Consider the following 22194-nt stretch of genomic DNA (forward strand, 5'->3'; position numbering starts at 1 on the left):
TTGGAGAATTTAACCCCTTTTCTGAGTCTATATTTTGGTATGCTAGATATATAGATGATCTGCTGCTGGTTTGGAGGGGGCCTGAGGGGGGCGTGTCACAATTTTTGGAGTACTGTAACAACAATGATCTGAACCTGTCCTTTACGATGTCCCATAATACCACGGGAATTGATTTTTTAGATTTACATCTGACTGGCGGTGCCACGACGGGGAAGATACTGACCAGAACTTTTAGGAAGGAATGTGCGGGCAACTCTTTGCTTTTAGCCACAAGCTGCCATCCGAGACACACCTTAAGATCCATTCCATATGGAGAAATGATTAGAGCGGCAAGGAACTGTTCAGATCCAACTAAAATTAAACAAGAATTGGATCTAGTACAAACCAGACTTAGAGATCGAGGTTATCAGGATGGCCTCGTTTCGGAGGCCAGAGATCGGGTTTTACATAAAACTAGAGCTGATCTACTAACTCCTGGATCTGGCTGTGGGAACAGGCAATCTAATAAAGGTATAAACTTTGTTACTTCATACAGTCTGGAATATGCCCAGATCGTTAAAATTATTAAAAAATACTTGCCTGTCCTCCACTCAGATCCTAAACTGCAAGCTGTATTGGCGGAGGGTTGTGGCTTTTCCTCACGACGCGCTCCTTCTTTGGGCGCAAGACTTTCCCCTAGCTTGTTCCAAAGTGTCGATAGACCTAGACCCACTTGGCTGAGATATTTAGGCTCTTACAGATGTGGCTACAGCACATGTAGGTACTGCGATGTTCATGAACAAGCACGGGAGGTTCTCTCACTCTCCAGACATACCAGCTATGACATTAGACAATATATTAATTGTAATACCCATAATGTTGTATATCTGGTCATCTGTGTGGAGTGTGGGATGCAGTATGTGGGTTGTACTACCCGTCCTCTCCGTCAGAGAATTTCCGAACACTATCATGGGGCTGGAAGATGTCTCAGGAACGCTGCATATATTACCCGCGCCTCGAGCGTTTCCAGACATTTTTTCCATGTCCACTCAGGCAATATGTCGGGTTTCAGGTTCCATGGTATAGAAAGGGTGTCACATTCCTTGAGGGGAGGTGACATTTATGGGAGACTTTTAAGGCGAGAAGCTTTCTGGATCTGGAAATTGGGGACACGTTCCCCTTTAGGACTAAATTCCAGATTAGATCTCAACACATTCTATGATAAGTAAGGTTAGGTATCATCCGAAATATAAAATAATACTAACAACTATGAATACTGGGTAGTTATTATGTTAGGTTGCTATGATATCATGCTGTATGTACTTGTTTTTAAATAGGGATTTTATATTATGCATTATGGTGATATATACCACCTTTTTAATAGCACTGTGTTGTATATACCTTTAAGTCTGGGGTCCACACCCCCAGGGGTGTGACCTGATGCACTATATAACCTGTGAACATACTATTGTTTGTAAGCTATGATTAAGGAGCCATCTTACGCTCCGATACGCGTGAGCTTTTTTATTGTAACACTGATGATGGATTAAAGAGCAATAAAAGGATTTTCTAATTTCACCCAACCAATTGGTGCAGCGGGATTTTTCTGGTTGCATGTGGACTTTGGCATTTGATTTCCCTGCTCCCTTTTGGTTATACACGTGAGTGCAGCGGTCTCTCCTTTCCTTTCCTCCAAGTGGTTAATGTGATAGTGTACAGAAGACTATTAAAACTTTTAAAAACAAAGGTGGAGCACTTCCATACTGACAGTATTCGCATCACTCATCCAGAACCACACACTCTGAAGAAATCCAGGCTGTGTGGTACCAGAGAGTAGGGAGGGTTAACGTGTGAAGCGTAAGCTGCAGTTGGGATGATAGCGTAGGATACAAGCAGATGCAAAGAAAAGAAGCATCAATAGGATGTATAATGAACAGTCTCACCCTCCTGTAGCTCTGTGACAAGCCTTGTATTGAGGCGTCTCAAGTTTTATAAGTCCCTGTGTCTCCAGGTTAGCAGCCAACACGCTGATCACATGTAATGGAGGAAGGATGCAGAGTCCCCATAATTCCAGCAGCCACGGATATCTGGTAGCAGTTACCAGTTGCAGTGCGCACTCTGTTCACAAGAAGCCCGGCTGCATATCAAAGTCATGCATCGCAAGTGCGAGCCGACCAGTGAAGGGACAAAGCTGTGTGGCTGGAGATAGATCAAGTGTCCTTTTAAAGCGATCATCAGAGGGGGTGAGTCTGTATCATGCGTCAGCGAGTCATCAGCACGCTTGCCTTGCAGCGATGGGTCCCCAGTTCGAATCCCAGCCAGGTCAACATCTGCAAGGAGTTTGTATGTCCCCATTTCTGCGTGGGTTTCCTCCAGGTACTCCAGTTTCCTCCCACAACCCCAAAATATACAGATAAGTTAAATGACTTCCCCTTAAAAACAAAAAATTGGCTCTAGACTATAATACATGCACTACACGATATATTCATTGACATAGGACTATGGCTGGGACTAGATTGTGAGCTTCTCTGAGGGACAGTTAGTGACAAGACAATATACTCAGCACAGTGCTGCGTAATATGTCATAGTTACATAGTTATTTGGGTTGAAAAAAGACCTACGTCCATCGAGTTCAACCAGAGAACAAAGTACAACCCCAGCCTGCTCCCCCACATATCCCTGTTGATCCAGAGGAAGGCGAAAAACCCTTACAAGGTATGGTCCAATTAGCCCTAAAAGGGAAAAAAATTCCTTCCCGACTCCAGATGGCAATCAGATAAAATCCCTGGATCAACATCATTAGGCATTACCTAGTAATTGTAGCCATGGATGTCTTTCAACGCAAGAAAAGCATCTAAGCCTCCTTTAAATGCAAGTATAGCGTTTGCCATAACTACTTCCTGTGGCAATGCATTCCACATCTTAATCACTCTTACTGTAAAGAACCCTTTCCTAAATAAATGGCTAAAATGTTTTCCTCCATGCGCAGATCATGTCCTCTAGTCCTAAATAAACCCAGTTCATCTAACCTTTCTTGGTAAGTGAGACCTTCCACCCCACGTATCAATTTTGTTGCTCGTCTCTGCAACTTCTCTAAAACTGCAATATCTTTCCTGTAATGTGATGCCCAGAACTGAATTCCATATTCCAGATGTGGCCTTACTAGAGAGTTAAACAGGGGCAATATTATGCTAGCATGTCGAGTTTTTATTTCCCTTTTAATGCATCCCAAAATGTTGTTAGCTTTAGCTTCAGCGGCTTGGCATTGAGTGCGAATATTTAACTTGTTGTCGATGAGTACTCCTAAGTCCTTGTCCAAGTTTGATGTCCCCAACTGTATCCTATTTATTTTGTAAGGTGCTAGACCATTGGTACGACCAAAATGCATGACTTTACATTTTTCAACATTGAATTTCATCTGCCGTTTATGTGCCCATATAGCCATCCTATCCAGAGCCTGTTGACCCCTGTGGGAACCCACTGCTAACAGTCTCCCATTTTGAGTATGATCCATTGACCACAAATCTTTGTTTTCTGCCCAATAGCCAGTTCCCTATCCATGCACACAGACTCTTCCCCAGTCCTTGTATCCTCAACTTTTGCACCAGACTTTTGTGGGGAACAGTGTCGAAGGCCTTTTCAAAGTCCAAGTATATCACATCTACAGCATTCTTAATATCCACATTAGCGTTCACTACCTCATAAACGCTGAGCATGTTAGTCAAACAGAATCAGAATCAGAAACTTTATTTCGCCAAGCACGACTGGGTCGTGCCCGGAATTGGGCTTGGTACGTACAGGGTACTGATACACAATATAGTTACAGATACAGGACAGGACATGCAGTAGGAACAGAACTTACAGAATACAGAACATTATATAACCTTTATGCAGAGGGAGACAATGTGGCATAAGTTACAATACAAAAAAACAACCGAATGGTATGCTTGAGCTGGAGCGCCGTCTATGTGCAGAGTGCTTTAGTGCGTCATGGTATTGTGGGGTGGGGATGGGCATTCCCATGGAAAGAGTTCAGGAGGTTGACAGCCGGGGGAAAGAAGCTGTTCTTGTGTCTTGAGGTCCTGGTGTAGATAGATCGGAACCGAAGCTTCCGGCTCGAGGGGAGCTGATTAAAGAAGCGGTAGCCTGGGTGCGAGGGGTTGTTTGCGATCTTTAATGCTCTGGTGTTCAGCCTGAAGTGGTAGAGGAGGTCCAGAGTGGGAAGGGATCTCCCGATGATCCTCTCTGCAGATCTGATGACCCTCTGCAGTTTGAGCCTGTCGCTGGCGGAGGAGCTCAGCTCTCTGTTTAGGTCGTTCCTTGCCTTCCTGTATTCATCCTGGTTACCGGACTTATGTGCGACTTCCTTGCTGCGCCGTAGTTGTCGTAGTTTTTTTGAGAACCACGGTTTATCGTTTGGATACAGTTTGAAGATTTTTGTTGGAATACAGGAGTTCTCGCAGAAGCTGATGTACGAGGATACATTTTCTGCCCACTCGTCCAGGTTAGGCGATTCCAGAGCCTTCCAGTCTGTGCAGTCAAAGCAGGCCTGAAGTTGTAGTTTAGCCTCACTTGACCACACTTTGGAGGACTTAGTGACCGGTTTTGAGGTTTCCAGGCGCCTTTTATAAGTAGGTACCAGGTGGATGATGCAGTGATCAGATGAGCCTAGGGCTGCCCACGGTGTCGCTTTGTATGCGTCTTTCAGGGCCGTGTAGCAGTGGTCGAGGGTGTTGGCACTCCTGGTGGGGCAGGTGATGTGCTGATGGAAACGAGGCAGCTCTTTGCGGAGGTTGGCCTTGTTAAAATCCCCCAAGATAATGAACAGCGAGTCCGGGAGGGCCGTCTCCCACTGCGTGATGATGTCACTGAGGTCACGCAGTGCAGCATTTACCTCTGCATCGGGAGGGATATACACACCCACGAGGACGTAGGAGGAGAACTCCCTGGGCGAGTAGATTGGCCTGCAGTTGATGAGAAGAACTTCAAGTTCTGGTGTGCATTTCTTGGCCAGTACAGAGGTGTTTGAGCACCAGGCGGAGCTGATGTAGAAGCAGATGCCGCCCCCTTTCTTTTTCTCAGAGAGGGTGCTGTCTCTGTCTGCTCGGATGAGGCTTAAACCTGGGAGCTGGAGGGCACTCTCAGGGATGTCGTCATGGAGCCACGTTTCAGTAAAGCAAAAGACTGGGGTGTTGTGACTGAGTTCCCTCTTGTCGCTGAGGAGTAGTGTTGGGCGAACACCTGGATGTTCGGGTTCGCGAACGTTTGCCGAACATGGCCGCGATGTTCGGGTGTTCGCGCCGAACTCCGAACATAATGGAAGTCAATGGGGACCCGAACTTTCGTGCTTTGTAAAGCTTCCTTACATGCTACATACCCCAAATTTGTAGGGTATGTGCACCTTGGGAGTGGGTACAAGAGGAAGAAAAAATATTTGATAAAGAGCTTATAGTTTTTGAGAAAATTGATTGTACAGTGGTGGGTGAGCGGCGTACTACTATTCCCAGCAGCGACACAGAGCACAATGCTATACAGTGGTGGGTGAGCGGTGTACTACTGTTCCCAGCAGCGACACAGAGCACAATGCTATACAGTGGTGGGTGAGCGGTGTACTACTGTTCCCGGCAGCGACACAGAGCACAATGCTATACAGTGGTGGGTGAGCGGTGTACTACTGTTCCCAGCAGCGACACAGAGCACAATGCTATACAGTGGTGGGTGAGCGGTGTACTACTATTCCCAGCAACGACACAGAGCACAATGCTATACAGTGGCGGGTGAGCGGTGTACTACTGTTCCCAGCAGAGACACAGTGGCAGTAAACACAATGCTATACAGTGGTGGGTGAGCGGTGTACACAGAGTGGCAGTAAACACAATGCTATATAGTGTGGGTGAGCGGTGTACTCCTGTTCCCAGCAGAGACACAATGACTGGGGGGACCCTGGCTAGCCTGGCTGAAGAGAGAACTACCCTGCCTGCCTACCCAAAGCTAAGCCCACAGACAAATGGCGAAGAAATGACGTGGATCAGGTATTTATTTATCCGAACCACGTGACCCGTTCGGCCAATCAGAGCGCGTTCGGGTCCGAACCACGTGACCCGTTCGGCCAATCACAGCGCTAGCCGAACGTTCGGCCATGCGCTCTTAGTTCGGCCACATGGCCGAACGGTTTGGCCGAACACCATCAGGTGTTCGGTCGAACTCGAACATCACCCGAACAGGGTGATGTTCTGCAGAACCCGAACAGTGGCGAACACTGTTCGCCCAACACTACTGAGGAGTCTTAATTCATCTAGCTTGTTAGGGAGGGAGCGGACGTTTGCTACAGGACCTGTCTTTAGTAAACCCATGTTGATGCTGAGAAATAAGATTGTTTTCTACTATGAAGTCATGTATAGTATCTCTTAGTAACCCCTCAAATAGTTTGCATACAATTGATGTTATGCTTACAGGTCTATAATTTCCTGGATCTGATTTTTTGCCCTTCTTAAATAATGGGAAAACGTGGGCTGTACCCCAATCCACTGGGACTCTGCCAGTTGAAAGAGAGTCACAAAAGATAAGATAAAGGGGTTTATCTATAATTGAACTTAATTCCCTTAGGCCCTGAGGATGCATGCCATCCGGGCCTGGTGCCTTGTCTATTTTTAATTTAGTCTTACCTTCACTTCTTCCTGCGTTAAGTATTTAATATTACAGTTGGAAGATTGAAACTCTTAGCCTCTGTAATTTGCAACAGTGATGTCGGCGCTATATAAATAAATACATAAATTCATCATCGGCTGTAGGCTAACCTTTCAAGCCCACTAACCTGGATCTCACTCCCCCTACTGTTCATGCAACATATTGTAGATTAGCATTCCAGTCCAGCTCCGCCCTGTCAAAGTTTGTGCCCGCCCTCCTGTATGTGAACGAGCGTGCCTGCATGGTAGCATGTATCTGCTTATGCTTGGTGGAAAAAGCAGAGCTCAAGCGACTCTGTGCTACTGTGCAAGCGTGAGCCATCTCCTGTGGCCACACTCCATTGACGAGCCCTAGTTGTGGGGGTTCCAGGACTGGAATGGCAAGGTGGTGGGGGACAAGATTATTACTGAGGTATCTATTTGAAGCACTTTTTTTCCCTACAGGTATAATTTAAAAGGAACTGTTCCCTTGTTTACACTTTTTAATAGCCATATTAAAGGTTATGGAATTGAATCAGCGCAGGTCACAAGTAGATATGTGATACAATTCCACCGTGCTTTACATCTGAGGTATCAGGCCAATAAAAGTGAATCCCAGCACCCAAAATTAAAAAGGCTTACTAGCCAATAACCACCCTCATAATAAAGTTGTATACATAGCAAGAGGCTCCCAGTGGTCACAGAACTGTTCCAATCTTTAACTGCGTAAATTCGTCCTCCAGAAAGCATCGGTATAAGATCGATGATATATCATAAAATGATAAACAGCAGTACTAATTGTTAGACCATTTTATTGAGGATAAATTAACCATAAAATCATAAAAGACATAAAGCGTACTCACATACGGAGCCCAAAATTATGGGTACCCCGAATTAAAATAGCACGTGTATACTGGCCAGAGGTAGGAACAAGAATATGAGGTGTCGCTCATCTCCTTCCAAGAAGGAGACGAGCGACTTTCATTGGAAGGAGACGAGCGACACCTCATATTCTAGTTCCTACCACTGACCAATAAACACGTGCTATTTTAATTTTGAGTACCCATAACTTTGGGCTCCGTATGTGAGTACTCTTTTTATGTCTTTTATGATTTTATGGTTAATTTATCCTCAAAGTGGTCTAACACTTAGTACTGCTGTTTATCATTTTATGATATATCATCGATCTTATACCGATGCTTTCTAGAGGACGAATTTACACAGTTAAAGATTGGAACAGTTCTGTGACCACTGGGAGCCTCTTGCTATGTATACAACTTTATTATGAGGGTTGTTATTGGCTGGTAAGCCTTTTCCTTTTGGGTGCTGGGATTCACTTTTATTGGCCTGATACCTCAAATGTGAAGCAAGGTGGAATTGTATCACATGCCTACTTGTGACCTGCGCTGATTCAATTACATTATTGCTTGAACATTGGACACTGTTTTCTCTCAGCTGCGGTCTCTAGATGATAAACATTGGCGATGTTCCTCTTTCTCTTTATATTAAAGAGAATCTGTATTGTTAAAATCGCTCAAAAGTAAACATACCAGTGCGTTAGGGGACATCTCCTATTACCCTCTGTCACAATTTCGCCGCTCCTCGCCGCATTAAAAGTGGTTAAAAACAGTTTTAAAAAGTTTGTTTGTAAACAAACAAAATGGCCACCAAAACAGGAAGTAGGTTGATGTACAGTATGTCCACACATAGAAAATACATCCATACATAAGCAGGCTGTATACAGCATTCCTTTTGAATCTCAAGAGATCATTTGTGTGTTTCTTTCCCCCATGCACTGAAGTTTCAGGCTGCTCTTTTCTTCCTGCAAACAGCTTTGCCCTTGTTTGTAATTCCTCAGTATGTGAAAGCCCAGCCAGCTCAGAGGACGATTTATCCAGCTGATTAGAGCAGCTTCTCTCTTCTCTCTTATCTAAATAACACACAGGCAGTGTGCATAGAGGGGCCAGAAAGGGTGAGTTCATAGCAGAACCACAACACTGAAGAACTTGGCAGCCTTCCAGACACAGGCCAACAAGTCTGACAGGGGAAAGATACATTGATTTATTACAGAGACTGTCATAGTAGAAAGTGCTGCAGTTAGCCAGAACACATTAGAATAGCTTTTGGAACATGTAGGATGATAAAAAACAGGATGCAATTTTTGTTACGGAGTCTCTTTAAAGAGGAGCTGTTAGGTATAAGGTCTCAGAGAAAATAAACACATATATCAGTAGCTAAAGATTGGCTGTACTTACATTACATATGCATTTCACTGTCCACGTTTGGATTTCACAGAATTTGTATATAGTATATGCAGAGATAGATGCTCCTGACAGCTCATGGCAGGCTCCATGTTTTTCTGTCAAATGTGTTGTCATGTCCTGCCTGCTTCCTGATCACAGAAAAGCTCGTACTGAATAACACAGTGTGCAGTGAATATTAATGAGCCATGTGGCTAGGAACAATAGCTGACTCCTGCAGTGTACTCTGCCAGGAGATTTATCAGTGCTACGCGCTGGACTGATTACAAGCTGCTGTAACGTCTCATTAGCAGCCGAGGGGAGGGCCCAAGAATGCTTTGCAGTATAGTATGCGGCTTGCGTCCTCTTAGGTCTATAACAGCTTTGCTGATAAGCACACATCAAAGGTAACTGAGATTTTTATCTTCACTAATGGCTTTTTGGCTTCCTTCTAAACTGTTTAACACAGGAGAATAGAGGTTTAAATTAGCTTCTGCAGCCTGACAGTTACTCTTTAAAGGTTATGTTTTAACGGGTCTCTAGGGCCAATTGGTCCCCTTGTGGGATATGTGATTTCATAATTGCTGTCATATGAGTCCATATGACTAAGGCTGCGTGCGCATTTACAACTGATGTTGCCTGTTGCCTGAGGTCCTGATCCTCATGGGTGACATCGCTGGTCAGAGAGGAAAAAGTGTGTCTTATGGAGAAAAAAAATAAGCTACTTTGAACAATATTCTAGTTTCATTGTGAATATTGCATGCAATATTTGAGTTCATTTTTTTCTTTTCCTTTTATAGCATTCGTGATGCCATTACACAAGTATCCACCTGCTATTTGGAAGTCTTTGAAACTAAAAGAAGGGATCTATGCACGGTTGCCTGCTCATTATCTTAAATCCTTGAATAATACAGAGAAGCCCACCCCAGTACATTGGAGACCACATGGGCTGAAGTATAAAGTGAATCCAAAGTCAAAACAACGAGAACGTGTTCAAGATGTGCCAATGCTCCCATACTTTCCTCCAGAAGCTAATGATGGACTTTGGGGTGGGGAGGGCTGGATTACAGGCTATCGTTATGCAAATAATGACAAGGTAAAGTTTTATATTTTATGGCTTCACAGTACAACTTAAATAATCCATGTGTGATCTTTTTTCAAAATTGTAAATGTTAATAGAAAGAAAATATTACAGTAGCGCAGTGGTTATCGCTCTCTCCTTGCAGCGCTGGGTCCCCGGTTCAAATCCCAGCAAGGTCAACATCTGCAAGGAGTTTGTATGTTCTCCCCGTGTCTGCATGTGTTTCCTCCGGGCACTCCAGTATCCTTCCACATCCCCCCCCCCCCCCCAAAGAAATACAGATAAGTTAATTGGCTTCCCTCTAAATTGGCCCTAGACTATGATACATGCACTACACAATACATACATAGACATATGACTATGGTAGGGACTAGATTGTGAGCTCCTCAGAATAACAGTTAGTGACAAGACAGTATACTCTGTACAGCGCTGCATAATATGTCAGCGGTATATAAATACTTAAATACATTTAAAGACCTTGCTAATGCATTTTTTCAGATTTTCTTTACATGACTTCTATGCACAATATAAGTCCAGTTTCCTCTTTTTCTTGTATTTGTTCTTTCCTCCCCCTCCCCTCCCCCCCCCCCCCCCCCCCGCCATTGTTTTTGTTTTTTTTAAACTGGCAGATTTCTGTTCTTTAGGTCCAATTCCAGCTATCCGGCACATACAGTGGAGGAAATAATTACCGGTATTTGACCCCTCACTGATTTTGTAAGTTTGTCCAATGACAAAGAAATGAAAAGTCTCAGAACAGTATCATTTCAATGGTAGGTTTATTTTAACAGTGGCAGATAGCACATCAAAAGGAAAATCGAAAAAATAACCTTAAATAAAAGATAGAAACTGATTTGCATTTCATTGAGTGAAATAAGTTTTTGAACCCCTACCAACCATTAAGAGTTCTGGCTCCCACAGAGTGGTTAGACACTTCTACTCAATTAGTCACCCTCATTAAGGACACCTGTCTTAACTAGTCACCTGTATAAAAGACACCTGTCCACAGAATCAATCAATCAAGCAGACTCCAAACTCTCCAACATGGGAAAGACCAAAGAGCTGTCCAAGGATGTCAGAGACAAAATTGTAGACCTGCACAAGGCTGGAATGGGCTACAAAACCATTAGCAAGAAGCTGGGAGAGAAGGTGACAACTGTTGGTGCGATTGTTCGAAAATGGAAGGAGCACAAAATGACCATCAATCGACCTTGCTCTGGGGCTCCACGCAAGATCTCACCTCGTGGGGTGTCAATGGTTCTGAGAAAGGTGAAAAAGCATCCTAGAACTACACGGGAGGAGTTAGGGAATGACCTCAAATTAGCAGGGACCACAGTCACCAAGAAAACCACTGGAAACACATTACACCGCAATGGATTAAAATCCTGCAGGGCTCGCAAGGTCCCCCTGCTCAAGAAGGCACATGTGCAGGCCCATCTGAAATTTGCCAATGAACACCTGAATGATTCTGTGAGTGACTGGGAGAAGGTGCTGTGGTCTGATGAGACCAAAATAGAGCTCTTTGGCATTAACTTAACTCGCTGTGTTTGGAGGAAGAAAAATGCTGCCTATGACCCCCAAAACACCGTCCCTACCGTCAAGCATGGGGGTGGAAACATTTTGCTTTGGGGGTGTTTTTCTTCTAAGGGCACAGGACAACTTAATCGCATTAACGGGAAAATGGACGAAGCCATGTATCGTGAAATCCTGAGCGACAACCTCCTTCCCTCTGCCAGGAAACTGAAAATGGGTCGTGGATGGGTGTTCCAGCACGACAATGACCCAAAACATACAGCAAAGGCAACAAAGGAGTGGCTCAAGAAGAAGCACATTAAAGAGAACCAGAGATGAAGCATCCTCTTGTATTTTGCCTTATAAATCAGTGGGAACATGACAGTAAACACCTAATCTGCTCTTTGTTACATTGTTCTCTGTTTAATTTGCCTGTTATCACCTCTAAGATAAGAATCCCGACTAAGCAGTCGGTCTGGCTTTGCTACAGAATAATTATAGCTGAGACTGTGTTCTTTGCTGTCTTCAAGTCCAAGCCTGCCCCCTGCTGGCTTTGCTCAGGAATCATTATAGCTGAGTCATTATAGCAAAGCCAGACTCAATGCTCAGTCCGGGATTCTTATCTCAGCTAGATAACAGACACTTTTAGCAGTGAGGATGGAACAGAGAGCATGGTAAATGTTTTCTCTAATGTTCCCACTGATTTCTATGGTAAAATACATAAGGGTGCTTCGTCTCTGGTTCACTTTAAGGTCATGGAGTGGCCTAGTCAGTCTCCGGACCTTAATCCAATAGAAAACCTATGGAGGGAGCTCAAGCTCAGAGTTGCACAGAGACAGCCTCGAAGCCTTAGGGATTTAGAGATGATCTGCAAAGAGGAGTGGACCAACATTCCTCCTAAAATGTGTGCAAACTTGGTCATCAATTACAAGAAACGTTTGACCTCTGTGCTTGCAAACAAGGGTTTTTCCACTAAGTATTAAGTCTTTTATTGTTAGAGGGTTCAAAAACTTATTTCACTCAATGAAATGCAAATCAGTTGCTATCTTTTATTTAAGGTTATTTTTTCGATTTTCTTTTTGATGTGCTATCTGCCACTGTTAAAATAAACCTACCATTGAAATGATACTGTTCTGAAACTTTTCATTTCTTTGTCATTGGACAAACTTACAAAATCAGTGAGGGGTCAAATAATTATTTCCTCCACTGTAACTTGTATGCACATAACTGGTGTGTCAGTAGTCCAGAGTAGATTGGGAGGCTTGATGTAGGCTGGCCAGAAGGGTAGCATGTGGCAAATCGGGTACACAGTATATCAGATACATTCTGCATATATGACATTGTGCAGTCTGTTTCAATGGCTAGCATTGTATAGTATCCTTATGTACAGGCGTCGGTTAGAGTATCGATTGAGAATATATTGAGCTCAAGGTAAATGTATCCATTAATTTTTTACATTGGTGATGAGAACTTCATCAATGTTTCTAGAACATAGAGATCAAAAGGATAGAGAGAAAGAAAGGGTAAGAGAAGGAGGGGGATAGAGGAAGAGGAAAGTAGGGGGAGGGGGGGGGGGGGTTTGGGGAATAATTCCAATGCTCACCTCCATGTAGCAGTGTATTCCAGAGGGTCTATAAAAGATCTTACATCTAGGGTCACATTACAGGGCAGGATTAAACTTATTTAGTCCTGGGGACCAGAGGGAAGAACATCTACATTGTTATACCACGGGGCCCTGACCTTGTTAAAGCGTTGTGGCTTTTGTAGGTTAGGCGGTATAAAGGCATGGCCCCCATAATTGTGCACGTCCACAAATTTTGGCTGACTTCCAAAAATCCAGTATTTCCTTGCGTGCATGAAAACATAAGATTCTCACCAAGTATTGGGGATGTTTACTGGGGGGCAGGGCTGTGGAGTCGGTACAAAAATCCACCGACTCCGACTCCTCAGTTTAGGATTCCACCGACTCCTCTAATTTGCATATTACAATCTTGTTGAATGAACGTATGTAACATGAAATTCGTCTCTTAACTGCCAACGCTTAGGAATTTTAAAAGACAACTGAAGTGAGAAGGATATGGAGACTGCCATATTTATTCCCTTTAGTCATAGACTAAAACTAGTCCTTGGTAAGAGTACTTGTAAAAGGTACAGGCCAGAACAAAGAACATCTATCAGGCCCTAGGCAATGTAACTGTGGGTACATGTAAGAGTGATGTGCAGGTACTCTGCAGGGGAATAAGGAGATACTTCCTCTATTAAACATTCTTCATGCATAATCTGAACCAGGTTTATGGGTGATAGACAACACCTCTGTGTTCAATGTGCACAACATTCTCAGTGGATTCCCTGCAGCTCTGTGGAGAGTGCATATGTAGAGTATAGTACCACTGTGTAACAAAGTAAACCTGAGACAGATGAAATTAAAGTTTTATACATACCTGGGGCTTCCTCCAGCCCCCTTCAGGCTAATCAGTCCCTCGCTGTCCTCCTCCGCCACCTGGAACTTCTGCTATGAGTCCAGGTACTTGAGACAGTCTGGCGTAGTGCGCATGCACACACTCCGCCGCCGGGAGCGTATTACACCTGGGCAGCACTATTGCACAGGTGCAGAATGTTCCTGGCTGTGGAAGCGGCATGCAGCCGGACTGCGCTGACTGGCTGAATTACCAGGACTCATAGCAGAAGATCCAGGTGGTGGAGGTGGACAGCAAGGGACTGATTAGCCTGAAGGGGGCTGGAAGAAGCCCCAGGTATGTATAAAACTTTTCTTTTCATCCCTCTCAGGTACCATTTAATTTGTAGTCACCAAACCAAATTTTAACAACATATCAAATTATTTGATTTCATGAGCAAAGAGAGTGCGTACATTTGCATAAATCAGAATCAACGCAGAATTATTTCCATCTCATTGACCATCTCTATTAGTGACACGGCTACACATCAGGCTTTATACTTACAGCATAGATGTTATTTTGTATCTATAAGAGATTCCTGTGTACACATCATATATACAGTCACAATCAGATGTGTATATCTGACTTTAAAAATACGGGGACTGCTTTATTGAAGCAGCACAAATAACTAATTTTGATTGGTTTATTTCATTTTTGTGGACTAAGCACGGCTATTACTGTATGTATAAATTATTTATGATGACTATTACCTGAGAAATAGAACATTTTATCATATTTTCTATTTTAATTACAGTTTAAATTCATTAGGAGTCGGAGTCGATGCATTTTTTCCCGACTCCGACTCCAGGCACCCAAAATTGCTCCGACTCCACGACTTCGACTCCACAGCCCTGCTGGGGGGGGGGGGGGGGGGGGGGGCACCTAGCAAGCCAAGTAAGGCTATCCTGGAGGAGATCATCAAGTGTGTGGAGACAATATTGTTAATTAAAGTAATAACTTCTGACCAGAAGTGAACGATCACAGGACAATCCCGAAACGTGGAAGAAGGTTCCGTGTCCCACAACACACCTAGGGCAGTTGGGGTTATTTGAATTTTTATTCTTATCCATGCGCTCAGGCATTAGCTATGTTTTATGTAGAAATGTAAATTGTATAAACCAATCTTTTGAGAATATTGGAACTTTAACAAAATCTTCCAGAATTTCTTCCCAGTCTGCATCGTCAAGACTCGGAACCTCCTCGTTCCAGCGTAGTATTATTCATTAGTTCAAAGTATAAGGCTGATAGAGGTTTATCTAAGTTAGCAACCATCATTGTTGTTCCAGGACACAAATCTCTAAAGATGGCCTAGAGTCAGTAAATTGTGCACTGTACACATGGCGAATTTGGTGATATCTAAAGAACATCTTGTTTGTTAGACTAAATTTACTTTTAAAAGTATTGTATGATAATAAACCCTCACCTCCCATTATATGCTGTATGGCTTTAATGCCCTTGCGGGCCCACAAGCCGGGATCCGGTATGTGCAAGAAATCGGGCAACAAAGGATTATCCCAAAGAGGGGTATGGAGGGGGAGTGGGGGGGACAATTTTCCATCACCGCCTGTATATTTAAGAATCAGACCTTAAATGTGGTGGACATAGGAACTGTACATCTGCTATCAGACGTGCTTGTCACAGAAGACCAGCAGGGTTAACCTTTCATAAGAGCCAGGCCTCACCACATCCACTGCAGCACTGCGCATATCCTGCGAAAACCACCACCTCACAGTTACCAACACCGCAGCGCAGTAATATAATACATATTCGATAAAGCCAAACCTCCTTGATCACTGGGCAACTGCGAGGTGGTAAGTCCAACCCCTGGTATTCTCCCCCCCCACCCCCCACCCCCCAAAGTTGAAGCCCGAGATCGGAGACTGTAGCATTATAAAGAAAGCTTTAGGGATACATATTGGTGACTGATGAAAGGTGTAGTGAAATTTGGGAGAGAAAACCATCTTGAAAATGTTTATTTTTCCTATTAAAGAGAGAGGAAGTGTCTTCCATATTAAGCTTGTGTCTAAATGCCTAAACAGCTGGCTGTGTATTAAGCCTATGGAAGTCTGTCAGGTTTCTTGTTATATTTTTACCTAGATACTTGAACTGTGTGACCCATTTCAATGACCGGGTAGCATGTAGTGTCAGTCATCTAGTGGCATCAGAATGGATTTCTTCCAATTAACTTTGAGACCAAAATATTTACCAAAGATATTAATTATCTCCAAAGTTGCTGAGAGAGAGGTCTCTGGATCATCCAAATATAACAGGGAGACATCTGCATACATTGAGTTTTTATACAATAGTACCTACACGTTTGCCTTTAAAGAGACTCTGAAGCCAATTAGCTTAAGCATGTTGGTCCCTGCTAAAACGCCGCTATACCGCAGCAGAACGAGGGGTTTATACCACCTAATCACAGGGCAAAATCCACGACTTTCTTGGTTGTGGATTTTGCTGCCCAGGGAGGCAGAGTTTTGAGATGTAGCTCTGCCTCCATTCGCGTCAATCAACCGCAGATCTCCGCCTCTCTCCCGCCCCTCTCAGTGAAGAAAGACTGAGTGGGGCTGGGAGAGGCGGCGATCAGTGGGGATTGATGCGACGAGAGGCAGAGCTACAGCCCTAAGCTCAGCCTCAATCAGGAAGCGCTCCCCTCAATTAGACCAGGGGATTTGAGGGGGTATAAACCCCTCGTTTTGTCGCGGGGATGTGGCGTTTTAGCAGGGACCAACATGCTTAAGCTAAATAAAAGGTAAAGCCCCATTTTTAAAATGGCTTCAGTCTCTCTTTAACCTCTGCAGACTCCTGTATCAAGATGGCCAAAGGCTCGATAGCCAACGCAAATAAGTATGGTGATAGTGGACAGCCCTGACGTGTGCTCCGAGACAGGGGGAAAGGCCGAGAGATATTACCAGTTTTCATCCGGGCAAACGGTGAGTGATGCATTACTTTGACCCAAGAGATGAAGTTGCTTCCAAAACCATGCATTTTTAAAAGCTGCCATAGATAGGACGAGAGGTAGGGACACGAAAGGTAGGGGACCAGAATTCAGCTGCGGGTTTAGAGCACTTGTGAGGGGTGGTAGGCCAGAATGAAAAGGTGAGTTTTGAGGGCCCTCTTGAAGATGTTGAAGGAGGGGGCTGCCCTAATGGGTGGAGGTAGGAAGTTCCATAGTGTTGGAGCAGCTCTTAAGAGGTCCTGGAGGCGTGCATGGGACTTGGGTGATGCAGGGGGCGATCAGGCAAAGTTCATTGGAGGAGCGGAGTTAGCGGCTAGGTGTGTACCTCTGAGTAAGATCGGAAATGTAGGTTGGACAGGTTTAGTGGACAGATTTTTAGGTCAGACACAGTATCTTGGATCTTGAATCTGCCCAGATTTCTTGGCATTGATTAGTATAATTACATATAAAGCAGAATATCACTCAACTCCACGACTTGCTAGTTCTAATGTGCAGGGTAATAGATTTGGAAAGCATTAGTTAGCATGTAAATTCGACTGAAGACATACCAGGTTAAAGAGAACCCGAGGGGAGTTCTAGGAATCCTATTAGCACACAGAGGCTGGATCTGCATATAATGCACAGCCTGTGTTGCTATACTGTTTCCCTCCAGGCCCCCCTGCGCTCTGCTCTCCCCCATAAATCACACAGCCATGCTATCGTCATGCAGCGTGTCAATAGCCGGCTGTTTACATCTCCACTGTCACTCTAGCCACTCCTCCATATCGCCGCTCCCCGCCTGCATCCCTTCCCTCTAATCGGCGGGGAGGGAAGGGACGCAGGCAGGGAGATGCTCCATTGAGTTGAGATCTGGTGACTGTGGGGGCCATTTTAGTACAGTAAACTCATTGTCATGTTTAACAAACCAATTTGAAATGATTTGAGCTTTGTGACATGGTGCATTATCCTGCTGGAAGTAGTCATCAGCGGATGTGTACATGGTGGTCATGAAGGGATGGACATGGTCAAAAACAATGCTCAGGTAGCTCGAGGCATTTAAAAGATGCCCAATTGGCACTAAGGGGCCTAAAGTGTGCCAAGAAAACATCCCCCACACCATTACACCACCACCAAGCCTGCACAGTGGTAACAAGGCATGATGGATCCATGTTCTCATTCTGTTTACTCCAAATTCTGACTATATCGAGACTCCTCAGACCAGGCAACTGTTTTTTTTCCCTATTTGTAGTGGAGATTAGTGGTACCCGGTGGAGTCTTCTGCTGTTGTAGCCCATCCGCCTCAAGGTTGTGCGTGTTGTTGCTTCACAAATGCTTTGCTGCATACCTCGGTTGTAACGAGTGGTTATTGGTGGTTATTTCACTCAACGTTGCTCCTCTATCAGTTGAATCAGTCGGCCCATTCTCCTCTGACGTCTAGCATCAACAAGGCATTTTCGCCCACAGGACTGCCGCATACTGGATGTTTTTCCCTTTTCACACTATTCTTTGTAAGCCCTAGAAATGGCTGTGCATGAAAATCCCAGTAACTGAGCAGATTGTGAAATACTCAGACTGGCCCATCTGGCACCAAAACAACCATACTATGCTCAAAATTGCTTAAATCACCTTTCTTTCCCATTCTGACATTCAGTTTGGAGTTCAGGAGATTGTCTTGACAAGGACCACACCCCTAAATGCATTGAAGCAACTGCCATGTGATTGGTTGATTAGATAATTGCATTAATGAGAAATTGAACAGGTTTTCCTAACAATCCTTTAGGTGAGTGTATATATGTTACGGCCAAAACCAGAAATCGGCCAAAGTGGGAATTGGCCGGCCATTTCTAGAACTGGCCGATATGACGTTGGCCAAAGTCCAAAATGCTGAACATTTCTGACATTGGCCGGCCAGTTTGCAAAATGGCCAAAGTCAGTCGGCCAAAGTCCAAAATGCACAAATCCCAGAACATCCCAGGTTCTGTCCTGCACCATGAATGGCATTCAGAACTTCTTCTCTGCTCTGAAAGATACATAAGAGCATAATACATTTTTACAGAAAAAACATTTCTTTGTTACAACTGATACAAATCCTACAATCTGCAGTTTGTCTACTTCCTGCTTTCATGGAATTAGACATTCTGTTAACATCCTGTGTTTATTAATTAGCTGCTCTGCCGTGACAGCCAGCTGACATGCCTGAGAGACCAAATTACACTTGTGCTTAGCCACAGATGAGGGTGAATTAGACATGCTAAGCTCTCTAAATACATACAGGGGGCATTTCTCTATTTCTTCCTTGTGTCCTGTGCAAGAGTTCAGATCCACTTTAATGAGCTGTTGGCTGTGAATTGCTGAGGGAGACGTCTGAAATATGAGGACAGGAGAACATGCTTGGTGGCTGAAATATACTGAAAGCTCACTTGGAACAGTAAATATGAAGTGTGTGCTTTGTTTTTCACTTGCCTTTCTCTACCCTACCTATCACAGCCACATCTCTTTGCTCCAGCGAGTGTTAATAGCCAGGATCCTGCCAGAGTCACAGCAGCAATACTTGTGGATCATTTACAACACGGTGATGCTCTCAGGTCCTGTGTCACCTTGAGTCCTCTTGTCACCTCGTTGAGTGTGACCTCTGTGTGACTTCTCTGTGTGACAGCCCGGAAAAAAGGGAGGAGAAAGCAGCCTAGGTTATTTCGTCGGAGCATCCGCAGCATTTAGCAGCCCAGGGTCCTTTCCCTCATGGGACCTGGCTGCTGGCACAACAGGGACACCGCAGATTTTTGAGCAGAGCTGAGCAGGAACAGTGGGTCAACATTTGAAAGTCACACACACCAATCCCCCCTGCTTCACTAACACTTCGTTGGAGGAGAAAAGCAGCTGGCAGCATATAGGCAGCTCGGGGTCCTTGCACGCAGACAGTTCAGACCTGAAGTGCAGAAATTAGTGAGCAGGGACAGCGGGACACTTGTAGAGAGGTGAGCTTCGGTACTTGGCGGCCACATTTAGTTGCAACGCGGTCTGGCTGGCCAAAGTCCGAAATTGAGGAGCATTTTGCATATTGGCCGCATCAGGCGGCCACTTCGCATTCTGACCGGCCAGAACCCTAAGTGGCCAGACTTCGGGTTCTGGCCATAACATATATAACACACAATTACTCAATTACCTACTTTGTCAGCTTTGCTGTCTTTTGCATCAGTAATTTGCATTGAAATGAAACAAATCTGTTTGGCTGTGGCTCCACCCCCTTTCCTGAATTTGAACCCCAGTCACCCTTGTGCCATTAACAGTGCAAGAATGGTAGCAATTAAATATTCCCCTTGAAAATAGGTGAATTTTTGGCTTTTGTAGGCTCCACCTACTTTTCTGAATATTAATCCCAGTCCCCCAGTGACCAACTGTGCAAAGTTTAAGAACCCTACCATTAACAGTGTAAGAATGGCTGCAGTTTACATTGTCCCTGTGAAATGTGTATTTGTGTCTGCCCACTTTTTGGCTATGGGGATAAAAGGTATCCTATATGTTCCAGGTAATGTTCTATGTGTGTGCCAAATTTCATTCAAATCCGTTTAGCCATTGTTGCGTGATTGAGTAACAAACATCCAAACTTGCACACTTATAATATCAGTAAGATTACACATTAGGTCGTAAAATCTGCATCCTGGAATGTTAACTGGTTAATGTAAATTATGGGAACATGAATTTTTAACTAAAAGGTTTTGTTAAATGCGAATGGCAAATAACCCACGTTTGCCAGGAACTGTCCGCCCCCGAACAGTTCGGGCCATAAAATGTTTGAGTTATCTACTGTAGCGTTGTTTATTTTAAAACTATAGCGGATGGAAATGGAGAAAGTGTTTTTTCATTTTTTTTTTTTTTTTTACCCCCCAACCACCCTTTTAAAATGCATAGAAATTAAAAGAATTACAAAAAACATCCCCTAAAAAACCTAATTTGTTCTGAAAAAAACCCAAAACAAAATAGGATGTAGATCATTTAGGTGTGATAGTTAATGGGGATGATTGGAGGAGCACTGAAATGTGAAAATTCCTCTCGTCCATAAGGTAAAAACAACCCGCGGGCTGAAGTGATTAAAGTGTACCCAAGGTGAACCTTGGCTCAAACCCCGGATACTTTACTAAGAAAGAAGGCTTTGGATCCTGCAGAGGCTTTTGGCTAACTTAGAGAAAACAAAAAATAAGCTCTTGGCTTACAAGATGTTTAACACTCAATTTATATAAGCTGTGTGTGTTTTAACATCTTGTTAATCTACAGGAACAAAGTCTGAAGAAGGCTTATTAGCCGAAAGCTTACTTTTTTTCTTTTACTGATTGCTAACCTGGTACAACACTATTGACCCACCCAAAAAATCTGACATGTTTGTTGAACTGAGGATCCAGCGGCGCTCCCCTTCATGCACAAGTGCAGCCTTTCTGTGTCTGCACAGTAAGCCGGAAGCCACTTTTGCACAAGTTGCACTGTGCAGCCGTACTCGCAGAGGTGCAGCATGGCCACGCTTGAGCATGAAGAGATGTATGGCAGGGATGTTAAAATGGGTCCCGGTGGGCGGCAACAGGGGCGAGGAGGAGACTGGAAGCCTCTACAGGATCCAAAAGCTTGTCTTGGGTAAGTATCTGTTTAAAAAAGCAAACTCGAAGCAAACCTCCGGTCAAAAAGCAAAGCCTGCTGTTAAATAAACATGGAATGAACCATAATTAGCGACCGTTACTTTTGTCAGTCTCAAGTTACTTAAGAAGTGGTTATTTCATGGACGGGTACATTCAAATTTGTACTGGACTGTAGCAATGCTAGTGCTGTCTGATTTAAACCTGCACACAAAGATATTGTAAATGAAATGCTATCAATTCCAGCTTGCAAGCAGATTGTATGCAGCTTGAAATTGGACTAGTAACAATTAGCAAGAAATGCATTTTATTGACCCAGTTTCAAGCTGCATACAAATGTAATTAAATCTGCATGTAAGCCAGAATTAGTAGTATCTCATTGACCACATGTACATATAAATACCTCACACACAAATGGATTTTACATTTTAAACACTTATACTAAATTGTAAATATTGTTATAACAGTCATGTAGGTGTCATGTACTTTTTAATATAAGAATTTGGCAAATGCTATTTGTAATCGCAAGATAAATTATCTACGGAATATCAATCTATACTTAAATAGGTTCAACTCACCTTAAATTATTCCATTACTGAAATTAACACTGTAAGGGAGCTCAGAGCTTACCAATATAACTCATCTTTATTGCACATAGTTGACAAAGTGATGCTATAGAAACTAGCTTAAAACTCCCCACTATT

General features: G+C 43.8%; 1 protein-coding gene across 4 annotated transcripts in view; it reads left to right on the forward strand.

Annotated features, from left to right (window-relative positions):
- The window catches only part of MRPL28 (mitochondrial ribosomal protein L28), a 62376-nt gene that overhangs the window by 10030 nt on the left and 30152 nt on the right, over positions 1 to 22194 (forward strand). For all 4 annotated transcript variants that reach the window (XM_068246902.1, XM_068246903.1, XM_068246905.1 and 1 more), the window contains exon 2: positions 9685 to 9980. In XM_068246902.1, coding sequence (XP_068103003.1) covers positions 9685 to 9980 — 296 coding nt within the window. The remainder of the gene's footprint in view (positions 1 to 9684; positions 9981 to 22194) is intronic.

The sequence above is a fragment of the Hyperolius riggenbachi genome, chromosome 7, assembly GCF_040937935.1.
Source record: "Hyperolius riggenbachi isolate aHypRig1 chromosome 7, aHypRig1.pri, whole genome shotgun sequence".
In the NCBI taxonomy this organism is placed as follows: Eukaryota; Metazoa; Chordata; class Amphibia; order Anura; family Hyperoliidae; genus Hyperolius; species Hyperolius riggenbachi.